The sequence below is a fragment of the Rhineura floridana genome, chromosome 3, assembly GCF_030035675.1.
Source record: "Rhineura floridana isolate rRhiFlo1 chromosome 3, rRhiFlo1.hap2, whole genome shotgun sequence".
Taxonomy (NCBI): domain Eukaryota; kingdom Metazoa; phylum Chordata; class Lepidosauria; order Squamata; family Rhineuridae; genus Rhineura; species Rhineura floridana.
In genome coordinates, this window is record NC_084482.1 from 32542265 (window position 1) to 32555821 (window position 13557).

A 13557-nucleotide genomic window follows, 5' to 3' on the forward strand; every position below is an offset into this window, starting at 1 on the left:
GTAGCAGGTCTGTGGGAAACACAGCAATTTCCTGCCTTTTTTGAGACAACAGGGATGGCATGGGGCAACAACTTAAGAACCTGTGTTTCCTCATTCTACACAATTCTACTTGCTTGATCACGTGTATTCTCTCTCTTGCACATAGACACACATGCGTACATGTGGGTAATGGGAACGTGTTCTCTGCTTTCAGATTTATGAATGATTAATGGAGTTTTAACTGCATTGATCTTTGAATTGCTGATATTGATGTACTTTTTTCAGTACAAGACCAGCAAGGAGGGGAGTGTGATGGGTGTGACAGTGTCCCGAATAGCTATGCTGTCTCATTGCCAGGCTTTGTCTCAGGCCTGCAATTATTCTGAAGGTGAGTGCTGAGCTGCTTGGATGCGTTACATACAGTGGGAATCATGCCCTAGTAGGCAGCTTTCCCTGGAGAATTGTGAACTCAGCCCTTGTGTAAAGTGCTAGGTTCTAGGAGTTACACGCTTCACCCAGTAAATCAAAGTGATCATTTGAAAACTGTACCAGTTCACACTATCAAATACTTCCATATGGTTGTACGTTTGGGTGCCCAACTACATGGGGAGAGGCCAGTATGTGTGCGTTATAAGCTAGTGGTTACATTGTTTCATATTAAGATGCCTGCCATCTCCTGCATGTACAGTCTGGTTCACTGAAGCTTTTCTCTACACACTATCATATATATATTTATTGTAATCATTAAATTAAAACATTTATATCATACCCTTCATTGAAAATTCCAGGGTGGTTTACAACAATATATCCACATAAAGCCCTGCAAGGAGCAGTTTGGCTGTGTAAACTCATCCCTAGTAGCTCTTAAATGTTAAGGAGAAGGTTTTTGCGATTTATTTATTTTTTGAATACCCAGTCATGTTCCTTACACCATTTAGCTTCCCTAAATGCTCAGTGTGCTTAATCAAGCTGCTTAATCTGCCCTGTTGGACTCTCAAAGCAGCTTGTACTAATTATCAGTACAATAAAATAGAACAAAACAATTCAAACACTGTTCTGTTCACCAATTTATCAACATAAATCTGTTTAGGGGTACATATAAAAGGTTTTGTTGGTACATTACTTGTTAGAGAAATGCTTGGCGTTATCACTGCAGGTTTACTTTCTTATTAAGAAGTTGATTGCAAGCATATGAGGGGAGATATTTTGGTTTTTCATAGCAAGTATGAGAAGTGGACAGTACAAGGTGATTATTTAAGCCTACAGAGTGGAAAGTTGCACTTCAGGAAGTAGTATTTGTATGTTTTGGACATTTTGAGTTTAATATTCATATTTCTGTTCTAGGTGAAACCATAGTGAACGTCCTGGATTTCAAGAAAGATGCAGGCTTGTGGCACAGCATGCTAACAGTGAGTCAGCATTTTGAGGGGGTGATCTGCAGAAAATGCACTGTGACTTCTTTTCATAGGCTTCCCTAAACCATACCATTTGAAGACTGGTATGACTGCAGTCCCAGTGTGAAATGTGAAATATGACATGGGCATATGTTGAACTCCTGAGAATTCCTTCCTCATTTGCACTATTGTAGGAGTTTTTCTTTCTCAGTACTTGACTCAAAATTTGGAGGAGGGATTGGTATGGAGCAAGCAAACTTGAATAATATGCCAGTTGCAGAATCTGAGTTTTGCAATTGCATCATGTGGGAATTTAGACTGTGAATTCATGACACCTTGAAAGAACAAATCTGTGAAATAAGAATAACAGTTCTGTGTTACTTTGGAGATGGCATGAGCTTTCCTAGCCTAGATTCTACTACTTCAGATGAACCAATTGAAGCAGATGCTTTGATGTACGGGGGAGGTATTTTTAGTGTCCTTATTTCTTATGGAACCTCTTCTGTTTTAACTTTAATATTTTACTTCAGGTGGTGCTAAATACTCAGTGATTTATTTTTGGGAGCTTTCTATGTACATTATATGTGTTTTAAATGTAAACACACCATTGCTTCTGTATTTCTAAAATTTTGCTACTTGACATGACCTTCACACAAAGCATCATTTCCCCTTGCAGTTGAATAATGGGTTGTATATGAGGAAGTTGGGAGGCTGCTTTGGATAAACCAACTTGCTGTATTGGCTGAGCATTTTATTTATTTATTTATTGTTTGATTTATATCCTGCCCTTCCTTCCAGCAGAAGCTGGGATTCTATTGGTTCAATGGAGTTCCGGCTGGGGACTTCATGGCCTCTATGATGACCATGGGGCTGTCTCAAGTTGTCACTGGCCTGACACATAGGGCAGGGCACAGCCTCGACTTGGTTTTTGCTCCAGATGCAGCAAAAGAGCAAGGGGTGCTCTGGAGATGGTGGGGATGTCACCCCATTGTCATGGTCAGACCATTTCCTGGTGAAGTTTAGACTTATGGCTCTGATACTCCCCTGCAGGGGTGGTGGACAGATTAAGATGGTCTGCCCCCAGAGATTAATGCAATCCACTGGATTCCTGAATGCCCTGGGGGAGTTCCCAGGAGATAGAGCAGGTGACCCTGTTGAAGCCCTTGTCACACTGTGGAACAAGGTGTGTTGGGCTCAACACGGTTGCCCTTGAGCACCCTCTCTGGCATTGCAGAGCCTAGTTTGCACCTTGGTACACCAGTGAACTTGTTGTTGTTATGTGCCTCCAAGTTGACTACGACTTATGGCGACCCTATGAACCAGCGACCTCCAAGAGCATCTGTCATGCACCACCCTGTTCAGATCTTGTAAGTTCAGGTCTGTGGCTTCCTTTATGGAATCAACCCATCTCTTGTTTGGCCTTCCTCTTTTTCTACTCCCTTCTGTTTTTCCCTGTTTTACTGGGAGGAAGGGGGGATATAAATTGAAGAAAGAAAAAATAAATAAATTGGTGGTAGGGCGAGAGGGGAACAATTTCTTCTAATTTGTATAGAAAAGCCACATTCTTGCCCATGTTGTTTTCTGTTTTGTGTCAGGGTTGTTTTTGGTATGTGTACATGTGGCTCTCTTTCTGTGTTTCAGAGTGTCATGAACAAGCTGCACACCCTCAGCGTGCCATACTCAGTGATGAAAACCTGCCCTCTTTCTTGGGTGCAGAGGGTTCACACTCACAAAGGTACTATGGGCGTGGTACGGCCATTGCACTATTGCCTGACCTCTAGCATATATGGCCCTTATGTAGAGAAGGGAGTGGGGGATGTAACATCTAGTCTTCCAAAAGTTCATAAGGTCTCCTGTTCCAGTGCTCCCAGAGCTGGATATGGTGCAGGGAAGCTAATAAAAGGATATTTAACTCCCACTGATACTGGGAGCATAGCCTCAGGCTATATGGTTCATTGGGGATCTCAGGGAGCTGGTATCTCCTCAACCTGCAGTCTTGGATCCCTCTGGAAAAACAAATATTCCCTTCTACCTCCATCTTGAATTTTGCACCAAGAGGACTAAACCTCACACCCTGCATATAGTACTTTATACCCACCCTTTTCACTTGTCCTTCAGAATTCTGAGAATATCTGTGTGTGTCCTCTGATTTTCACTTGCTTAATCTGTACCATTTTAGTAATAGGAGCAACAAGTATGCCTGCATTTCAGTGCTTTGACTCCTTTCTCTCACTCCTCTGGGTTGCAGCTAAGGTGGCTTTAGTGAAGTGTCGAGATTTGCACTGGGCCATGATGGCTCATCGGGACCAAAGAGATGTCAGCTTAAGTTCCCTGCGGATGCTGATTGTAACAGATGGTGCTAACCCCTGTAAGTATCCAGGCGGGCCTTGGTTTTCTGAAGTAGTGCCTTCTTACTCAGCCCATTTTCCTCCAGACGTTCCTTAAAAATGTCTTAGGGAAGATAAATTATTCACATAGTTGTGAGTAAAGCATTGAAGTCTCTCTCTCTCTCTCTCTCTGTGTGTGTGTGTGTGTGAGAGAGAGGGAGAGAGAGATGCACATTCACAAAAGCGTGTAGTGCATCCTCCTTGAAAATCATAACTTATGCTAGATGTCTGACACTGTAGCCCTATACATGTCTACTCAGAGGTATGCCCCAATGAGTTCAATAGGACTTAACATCCAAGTAAGTGTGTGTAGTATTGCAGCCTGAGGCTGTGTACACATATTTGGCTGCATACTCTTAAGGTTTTATGTTTGATCATTTATGGCAGGGGTATCCAGATATAATAAAAATGGAAGTGAGTGGTCCACAAGGGACAAGGCATTAGATAATATTCTTGTTTCCTGAAGAATGTAACTTAGGATGCAGGCTTGAGCTTTGCAACACAAGGAGCAATTCATTAGCTCCTTGTTTTATACTTTATGGTGCTCTGATGGAGAATTGGTTTTCATTCTTTCTTCTCCTGTCTTTTCAAATCAGAAGAACAGAGAAGGGGTGTGTGTGTGTGGGTGAGGGGGAGGGAGGGAGGGATAACTTTCCTGTACTGTTTGCATTTGTTGCGATTTACTTTGTAGAATAAAGGTAAATAAAATGATTGCTTCATTATATCTTTTGCCATTTAAGCAGGCTAATAATTGTCATATTTTTTATTCAAGCAGTTTAAATGATTGCTGTATTATAGAACAGTGAGGCACCAGATCTAATCTGGAACACTCTAGCTCTACTTGGAAGATGAATTGTGGTTTTAGTGTTGCATAGATTTTCTTGCCTGGCCCTTCCTGAGTGCTTGGTGCAGGTAGCAACACTAAAACAAAAACTTGTAGCATGAATAGATTTTAGGTATCCTGAGAATAATAAAGAGAAAGCTGTTTGCTGTGTATACAAATGATGCTTTTACTAAATTGTTTTAGGTATAGTAATATGGAATGGCAGTAGCTAGTGTCTTTCCGATAAAAGGACCCAAAAATGAGAGAGAGAAAATCTCAAGATGCCACAACAGAAATTGATTTTGTAAGAAAACCCTGTATGGCCTGTGAATAGTTTAGGGCTTCATTGGGGGTCAAAACAAAATGTAGAGACAGTCTACAGACAGGCCTGGCAAAATACCGATTGGGCCCAATCTGGCCCTGCGCTTAGCGGGGGCCCTGTGCTTGTGGGGGAATTGCGCTGAGGTGAGTGGGGAGGCGCTGGCGCTCAGCTCGGACGCGCAGGGCCAGTTCTAAAGGGCGGCCCCTGAAGTGACAGGGGTCCCCTCAGTGGCCCCTCCGCACGCCTTCCACAATCCGTGGCAGGAGCTGTAGATCACAGGGCAAGAGCTCCGCCTGCACTCCATTCCCTCGCCCCACCTACCTGTCTCCTGCCTTTTAGCATTGCCCTTAATGAAGATGGCGGCTGCAGTTTCCCTAAGGTACTGAAGCCCCTGCCACCATCTTAGTTGATGGCAGAGATGCGCACACGTAGCACGCATGCGTGCCGTCAACAAAGATGGCGACGGAGGCTTCATCCCCTTAGGGAAACCACTGCTGCCATCTTGGTTAATGACAGTGATAAAAGACAGGAGACGGGTAGGTGGGGGTGGGGGGGCATGCGCATGTGCACACACACAAACACTGGTGCCCAGGGCAAGCTGATGCCCAAGGGCCCCGGCATGCCTGGAGCTGGCCCTGCCGACGCGGAGCCCGTCAACGGGCTGCCCAATGGCACCGAGAGGGGTAGTCTTGCTGCTGCCGCCACCTCCAGAGCGCGGAGCCCCCCAGGCAGCCGAAGTGCAGCAGGCAGGACCAGCAGCCTGGAGATGTCCCCCTTGGCGGCGGCCAGCCACCCGCTTTTTCCTGGGCGGCCCTTCTCCCCTCCTCCAGCGATGCCCGGTGGCAGCCGATCGTCATGCTCCTCTCCTCGCGATGTGGCCCCAGGATCCCCTCCAAGCGGGGTGCGCCACGTGCGGGTGGTGAAGGCGGAAGAGCGCAGGCTGGGCATCAGCATCAAGGGCAGCCGCGAGAACCGCATGCCCGTCCTCATCTGGTGCATCTTCCCGGGGCTGGCGGCCGAGTGCTGCGGCTCCCTCCGCCTGGGCGACACCATCCTCTCCGTCAACGGCATCACTCTCTGGGACGCCACCCACAACCATGCTCTCCCAATCGGGCCCCGCATTTGCAAAGAGATCTGCAGAGATCTCTGTTAATAAAGTCACTTTTTCACCTTCACTGGCATGAAATTCCTATTCTGGCATCTTGAGATTTTCTCTCTCTCATTTTTGGATCCGTTATGGATGCTTACTGGTTTTTGCTATTTTTCAGATAGAAGGGTACCTTTTGGTTTGCCTCATTCTAAGTATGTATAACCTTGATGATATCAGCAGAGTTGTAGGAAAAGGTGGAACACTTGGAGATTTTATGGCAGACACAGTCCAGCGATCTACTTCAATGCAGCCTCCAGTGAAATGACCAAAAGCTTTGCAGAAGTCCTATGAGAAATGTATCTTTAAAAGATGATGGCAGCAATTTCTGCCTGTAGGGGAATAAAAAAACTCCATTAACTGGCAACATGGGAAGGAGACATGAGCATGTTTAAATTGCTCACAGGGGATGAGGCAAAGGGTCTTCGAAAGAGATGAGCAACAGGGTGCTGCTACTTTGGAGAATTAATTGAGTGTTTGGCCAGATGGTGTTGGCAAGGAGTAAGATTGGGGTGCAGTTAGAACTTCTGGATCAGATGGAGCAAGGCTGCACTGGGAAGAAATGTGTTAATCTTCTGGGTGTGGTGAGGGAGTGCTTTAACCTTGCAGTGGCCTTCTTTCACAATGTTTTCAGATTCACAGAGAGTCTGCAAAAGGTTCGAACAGTCCTAGGGATTGTTCTGCAGTATTTTGTGTTTAGAATTAACATCAGTTCATCATTCCTTTTTCAGGGTTAGATGCTCAAAGAAAACGTTTAAAGACTCCTGGATAGAGGAGGTTCCTCCAGTCTTAAGTTGTGTTGCAATTTTTATTCTTACAAGTTTTTATTCAGCTTTTTTGTGTACTTGATTTACAGACAGGCCTCCTGCAAATGATAATGTAGTATGCCTGAGGTTCCATAACAACATTACAGCGTTGTAATTAAATGAAGCAGTCTGATTTTAGAAAGAGGCACTCTATTATAGCACTTATACATGTCTGCAGTGCACTGAATCTTTGGAAATATTACATTTAGGGATCATATATATTGTAGATACCATGGCTTTCTAAAGCATCCTTTGTGTTTCTGCTAGCAGGTCCTATTCGCAATTTAAAATGAAAATAATTGCCTTCCAGGGTCTGTGTCCTCCTGTGATGCTTTCCTAAGCTTATTCCAGAGCCATGGGCTTAAACCGGAGGCAATATGTCCTTGTGCTACATCTCCTGAGGCTTTGACTGTGGCAATTCGGAGGTATGTGACGTCTAGTTTTTTCAACTAGCTTCGTTTGTGTTTTTAAAAGACACTGCTAATTCACAGATATTTTAAAGCTGCTTATCTGGAGTTATTGAAGTTAAAGTTGTATTTCTTACTCAAGGCAGCTTCTTAACTGAGTCACTAATTGCTTCTGTTCTCACAGCAAGTGGTGATAATGTGGACGTGACCTGACGTCCCTTTTGACATATTGATTTTAGTGATAACTCTGGAGGGGAAAATATAGGTATCCCAGTACAGGAGAAAAGGCAATTAATGAAACTTTTTTACAAAAAATATGGGGTTTTTCATTAATTTTTGCTTTATGGTGTGCAACAAATAACAGACCTACTAATTAGAATATTTTAGTATTAGCAGTAGATTTTAAAACTTTTTTATTATGCTGTAATCTGATACGTGTTGTCTTTTCATTCAAATATGGAAATACACTAGTCAGTTTACATTTTGCTCCCCTCAGATTGCTGTATATTGTTTGGCTTAAGGGTTTTTTGTAACTGTTTTAATGCAAACATAAAAATTTTAAATGGCTTTTAGGTTTTTTTAAATCTGTTAATGAGAAACACAAATTACGTATGTGATTCTCTCAGTGGGGTTCATACAGCATATTCTTTATCAAGAGGTGAGAATCCATTAAAACTAGGTTTCCCCCCCCCCCGAATGTGCCTCAACATACAAACAACTTAGTAACCACCAAGCTTTGGATCAGATTTCTAGATCCAGGGTGGGCAAACTTCAGGCTTGTTGGATCTAATTTGTGTTTTTTACTAGAACCCCAAGAGCTACCAATGAGAGCCAGATGCACAAGATAATCAGTTAGAATAAGGAGCAGGGTGCCTCTGAACCTAGGAATTGGTTTTCAGTACCAGAACTGAGTTGAGCTCACGGCCCTTGCACAAAATGCCCTCACCTGGTTATCATAGAATCATAGAATAGTAGAGTTGGAAGGGGCCTACAAGGCCGTCGAGTCTAACCCCCTGCTCAATGCAGGAATCCAAATCAAAGCATTCCCAACAGATGGCTGTCCAGCTGCCTCTTGAATGCCTCCAGTGTCGGAGAGCCCACTACCTCTCTAGGTAATTGGTTCCATTGTTGTATGGCTCTAACAGTTAGGAAGTTTTTCCTGATGTCCAGTCAAAATCTGGCTTCCTGCAACTTGAGCAGGTTAACCAAGGCCACCTTTGTTTCAGTAACCTAATTTAATATGGAAAATGTCTCTTGATGTTATTGCTATTGTTAAGCAATGGAAAATGGAAATGGGCTGCCTTCAAGTCGATCCCGACTTACGGCAACCCTATGAATAGGGTTTTCATGGTAAGCTGTATTCAGAGGGGGTTTATTTATTTATTTATTGTATTTATATACTGCCCCATAGCCAAAGCTCTCTTTACCATTGCCTCCCTCTGAGGCTAGTCCTCCCCAGCTGGCTAGGGCCTGCTCAGCTTGCCACAGCTGCACAAGCCAGCCCCTTCCTTGTCCGCAACTGCCAGCTGGGGGACAACTGGGCTCCTTGAGACTATGCAGCTTGCCCACAGCTGCACAGGTGGCAGGGCACGTAACCCCTGAACCACTCACTGTGGGGGTGATCTTTAGCTGGCCTTTGATACCCAGGAGACACGAGCAGGGATTTGAACTCACAGACTCTGGACTCCTCCCCACTGTGCTATACCAGCTATATAGGGAATCAGAAACCCTTGGCAATCCACTGCAAATCACCTAGAGATCTGGAAGTAGATTCTGATCTGCCTTCTGACCATCCATTTTAGATACTTCAGATAATACTGGGACTGTTCAAATATCTTTGAGCTGTATCTAGTAATAGTCCCAATCAGAGTAGATCTGTTGAAATTAATGAACATGATTAACTTATGTCCATTAATTTCAATGGTTTCTGAAGTGTCCCACTTATTATACCCAAGGGTTGGTAGCCATGGGGTTCATCATGTGCTGCAACACCTTTAGAAAATTCAGTTCCAGTGCGGTTCCTTGTCATTCAGTGAGTAGAAGAAGGCTAGTTATCTGAAGGTACCCTAAATCAGGGATGGGGATCATTTTTTTGGGGGGGGGGACCTTCAGGGGCTGCCTACCAGTGATGGCTGGGGCCAGAGGCAAAAGTGAACGGAACACAAATGTGCCTTGTAGAGCTGGCTACATTCCAGCCTCACAAAAGTCAAAGGTTTCTTCAAATGGCACACGCACACATATCTCCATCCCGGCCGGCAAGAGGCATTAGCACAGTTCAGGGACACCTTCGAGCCAGGTGAAAATGCTTGAGAAGGGCTGATGTGGAGGTGGCCTGGGGAGAGTCCCAGGGGTCTGATAGAGAGGCCTGGACGGCCATGTTCAGCCCCCCTCCTCACATGGGGCTCCCCACCCTTGCCCAAAATGATAAGAAAGAACCTGGTAGTGTCCTATGTATTGTGCTGTAGTACATGAACCCACCTTGTCTTTCCAGACCTGGTGTCCCTGGGGCACCTTTGCCTGGAAGAGCCATCTTATCGATGAATGGATTGAGTTATGGTGTCATACGTGTGAACACAGAAGATAAGAATTCTGCTCTCACTGTACAGGATGTTGGACATGTGATGCCAGGAGGTGAGGGTCACAGTGTTGGGAGGGAAGGGTATGCGATCTTGCTGTGAAAGTTCTCTAAATTTCTCTGTTTGGGCTCCTCCCTCCCTCTTGGGTCACCTAACAGCAGCCATTCTTTCAGGCTGCCCCAGAGGGATAGATAGGAAGCAGGGTTTCTGCACTGGTCCTGCTGAGAGGCCAGCTCCATTTTGTTTCTCCTTTTCCTGAACTGACTCCATTCCAGCCAGTCATTATAAGGATTATGATGCTATCTTTAAGAACTGGTGTAAAAAGAAAAAAAAGAGGGGGGGGAGAATTGGTGCCTGAGTTTGCTTGTTTTCCTCTTCCCTCTTCATCATTTTTTCCTTTTGTGTTGTATTCTTTAGATTGTAAGCCTGTGGGCAGGGGCTGTCTTATTTTTACTGATATTACATAAGCACTTTAAGAGGTGTTTTTGCTGAAGAGTGAGGTAAAAATGCTTTCAATAAATAGAATAAGGGTGTCAAGCAGCCATAATGTCTGTTATAAAGGCTGCTTTGCTTCTGCAGTAGCCTCAGATGCTCTGTAATTCTTTGCTGTTGTACCGTGAATCCTCTGGGTACTGCTACCAGAATTTTTCATCTGATATTTATTCAAATTGTTTGGGCATATTCAACCCACTCAAAAGGAAAATGGGGGGGGGTTGCATTCCCCTAATCCTTTTGCTGAGTAGATTTCACGTTGCTCCTGGTCAACTCACCTTTTATGGTTCATGCTTGGAATGGGACAATAGTTTGATTTAGCTTTGTTGTAGCATTTACCTTGAGATAACGTATTCTGTCTTGGGGAAATTGCTGTCTGTGCCCATATTGCCCCTTGGCATATTCTTGCACGTAATTCTCTGTAGTCCCCATCTCCCATCCCATCCTGTGTTTAGAAGTAAACTTGCAGCTAGTGAGAAACCAACAAAAACACATTGCAAGGAAGGTGGTGGTTTTTATTGGGAGAACTAATGATCAGCATTCTGGAAACATACGCTTTTCAGATAAAACAAAGAGAGAAAGAGGAGAAAAGTCCAGACTAGGCTTTACCTGTCAAAGGTAAGTGTTTGATAACGTGAACACTATAAACAAACAAAAAAGTAGGACAGTTGGTGCTCTCACTCTGATCTAAACATAGCAGTTGCTTTTCAATATGTGTACTCAGATCCCAAGCTTGACGTGCTCCATTTTCCAGTCTTCTAAATATATTTTTTCTGAAGGAGTTGATCCCTAGAGTGGGTGGGAAGTTCCGTAATGGCATGTGATTTGTTCTAGGAATGATGTGCATTGTGAAGCCTGATGGTCCTCCTCAACTCTGCAAGACAGATGAGATTGGTGAAATCTGTGTTAGCTCCAGAACTGGAGGGATGATGTATTATGGGCTAACTGGAGTAACTAAAAACACATTTGAGGTACGCAGTTCTACATTCCATATTCAAATAGACCATGTCCTATTTTATTAAGTTAACAGAGGGTTCACTTGTGGGCTTTTCACATCATTTTGAGATGATGGACAGGAAAGGAAAAGGAACCTTTTCCTGTTTTAATTTTTATAATAATTATTATAATAAGCATTCATATTGTGCTTTTGAATGTCAGATCTCTTCTCTGCATATATTCTTTGTAATCCTTACAGCAACTCTGTGGGGTAGGTCAGTATTATCCCCATATTGCAGTTTTTCAGAGAGAGTGGTGGTGTTTTGGTGTGAGTGTGGTTTCCTAAAGCCACCTATGAGCTCATGGTTGAGCTGAGACTTCAGTTGAGGACCTTCTGACATAAGATGATGCCCTTAACAGCTGACTACACTAGCTTAATTAAGTACTGCGTGAACAATGACAGGGGGGAGGCAAAGGGAACTTGCAAGTTGCACATTTAGCAATATGTGAGAGCATCTTTACCAAAATTTTGACTCATCTGCAATTAGCCACTGAAAGACTAAGGGTTGTATCCAACTTAGCATTAAATAAATGTCCTATCAGCACAGCATTTCCGTTTTCACAACAGAAATTTCTCCCTCTCCTCCCCATGCATCCCCTAAATCTGTTCTTGGGGTTTCCTCAACCCTGTGGAGCAGATTTGGGAAGAGCACAGGGGGAAGAGTCCTGTTGCACAAGCGGAAATCCTTGCACTGGTGGGATAAGTGAGTTGAATACTGCCCAGTAAACATATTTTTCGGGTAGTATGAACGTGAAGTAGATGACAGATGTCACAAATGAGCAGAATTAATGATTCCTCTTAGAGCGGTGAGCTTTAGCCTTTGTACAGATCCAGACTGCAATTGCTCAAATTGCTTTTGAACTCAAAAGGTTATACATTGGAGACAGTGTAAAATTGTTTTCCTTGCTCTGTACACATCTTAACCTCAGACTCCCCTATGTGTAACGGATGTGCACAGGCCTTTGCCTTTGTGTTTTCTCTGCCATGTGAAAACTACTAACTTACTGTGTACTCCCGTGTTATGTGAATCTGAACCCTTGCTTTTTAAGAACAGCAGGTTTCTGGTTCTTATGGTGGCTGACAAATTTGAGGTTTTATTAGTAATTAAGAGATAGGAACCAGAGTGGAGCTTTAGTTGTGTTAATCAGGGTGTGTGATTTTATTTTCCAGCACAACTTGCACACATGCACGCTGTGTTGTTTCATATACAGAGGAGGTCCCTATTCTGTGGACAGTGTTCCTTACTGCCTACTATGCTGACCCTACTGTCCTTTATTCACTCCATTCCCTTCTGCCAAGTAAAACCTTGCCAATTTCCTCTGAAAACTTGTGAATGCAAATTTTTGTGCTCAGAATAAATTAAGGTAACTAAGGGGCGAAAAGGTTGACACTCACATCACTGTCATAATAATTCTGCACTGCAGAGAAGCAACAAGCTTCTTCTGAGAATCACAGCAGCAGATCATGCCGTGGTTTCCAATCTTGTTAAATGTACAAGTAAAACTGTCTTGCACCTGTCAGTAACAATCAGTGTTCCTTGTTTTGTGTTTTCAGGGTTTGCACTCAGTTCCAATTAATGTCAGTGCTAGGGTTATGTAAGCAAAGTATGTTCCAGGGGAAGGACTGATTTTTCCCCCCAGGGCTACTTGCATCTGAAAAGGGCTCTTGCTGTATTGCAGTGGGGATTTTATTTATTTATTTATTTATATTTCCATTTATAGACCGCTTACTATCTGAAAGATCTCAAGCGGTTTACATTAGAATAAACAAGGTACAATAAAAAAATCAAATTAATTTACAAAGCAAAATACATGAACAATATCCGTATACATAAACACCATATAAAAGCCAGAGGAGGTGCCACAAGGGACCCAAGTGCAAAAGATTCAAACACTGGAATTCCTTGCATGAGCCTCAGGAAGAATGTATTTGCAGCTGATACTCTGAGCTCTGATAAACCAGGCAGGTGATGGGGATTTAGCACCCATTGACAGTGCTAATGTGATCGGAGAAAATGGGGTCCAAAAACTGTCTGCTCCCTGGACTTCTGTGATGAGATGTCTGGATTTCTCCATCCAGAGGGTGGCGCGCATGGTCACACTCCAGTCGCCCCAATGCAACACCTTTTCCAGTCATCTTGTGCACTGACACCAACCAGCCCCCAACCACAACCACCCGGGTCAAGTCCTCATCCCGCCCCACCGCTACCACCCGGGCGCTAGTCCTA

The 13557-nt window shown here is 43.8% G+C and overlaps 1 protein-coding gene across 5 annotated transcripts in view; it reads left to right on the forward strand.

Annotated features, from left to right (window-relative positions):
* Positions 1-13557, forward strand: part of DIP2B (disco interacting protein 2 homolog B) — a 217435-nt gene that overhangs the window by 175404 nt on the left and 28474 nt on the right. For all 5 annotated transcript variants that reach the window (XM_061615250.1, XM_061615253.1, XM_061615249.1 and 2 more), the window contains 7 exons: positions 265-367; positions 1324-1388; positions 3015-3108; positions 3622-3741; positions 7169-7283; positions 9757-9896; positions 11168-11304. In XM_061615250.1, coding sequence (XP_061471234.1) covers positions 265-367; positions 1324-1388; positions 3015-3108; positions 3622-3741; positions 7169-7283; positions 9757-9896; positions 11168-11304 — 774 coding nt within the window. The remainder of the gene's footprint in view (positions 1-264; positions 368-1323; positions 1389-3014; positions 3109-3621; positions 3742-7168; positions 7284-9756; positions 9897-11167; positions 11305-13557) is intronic.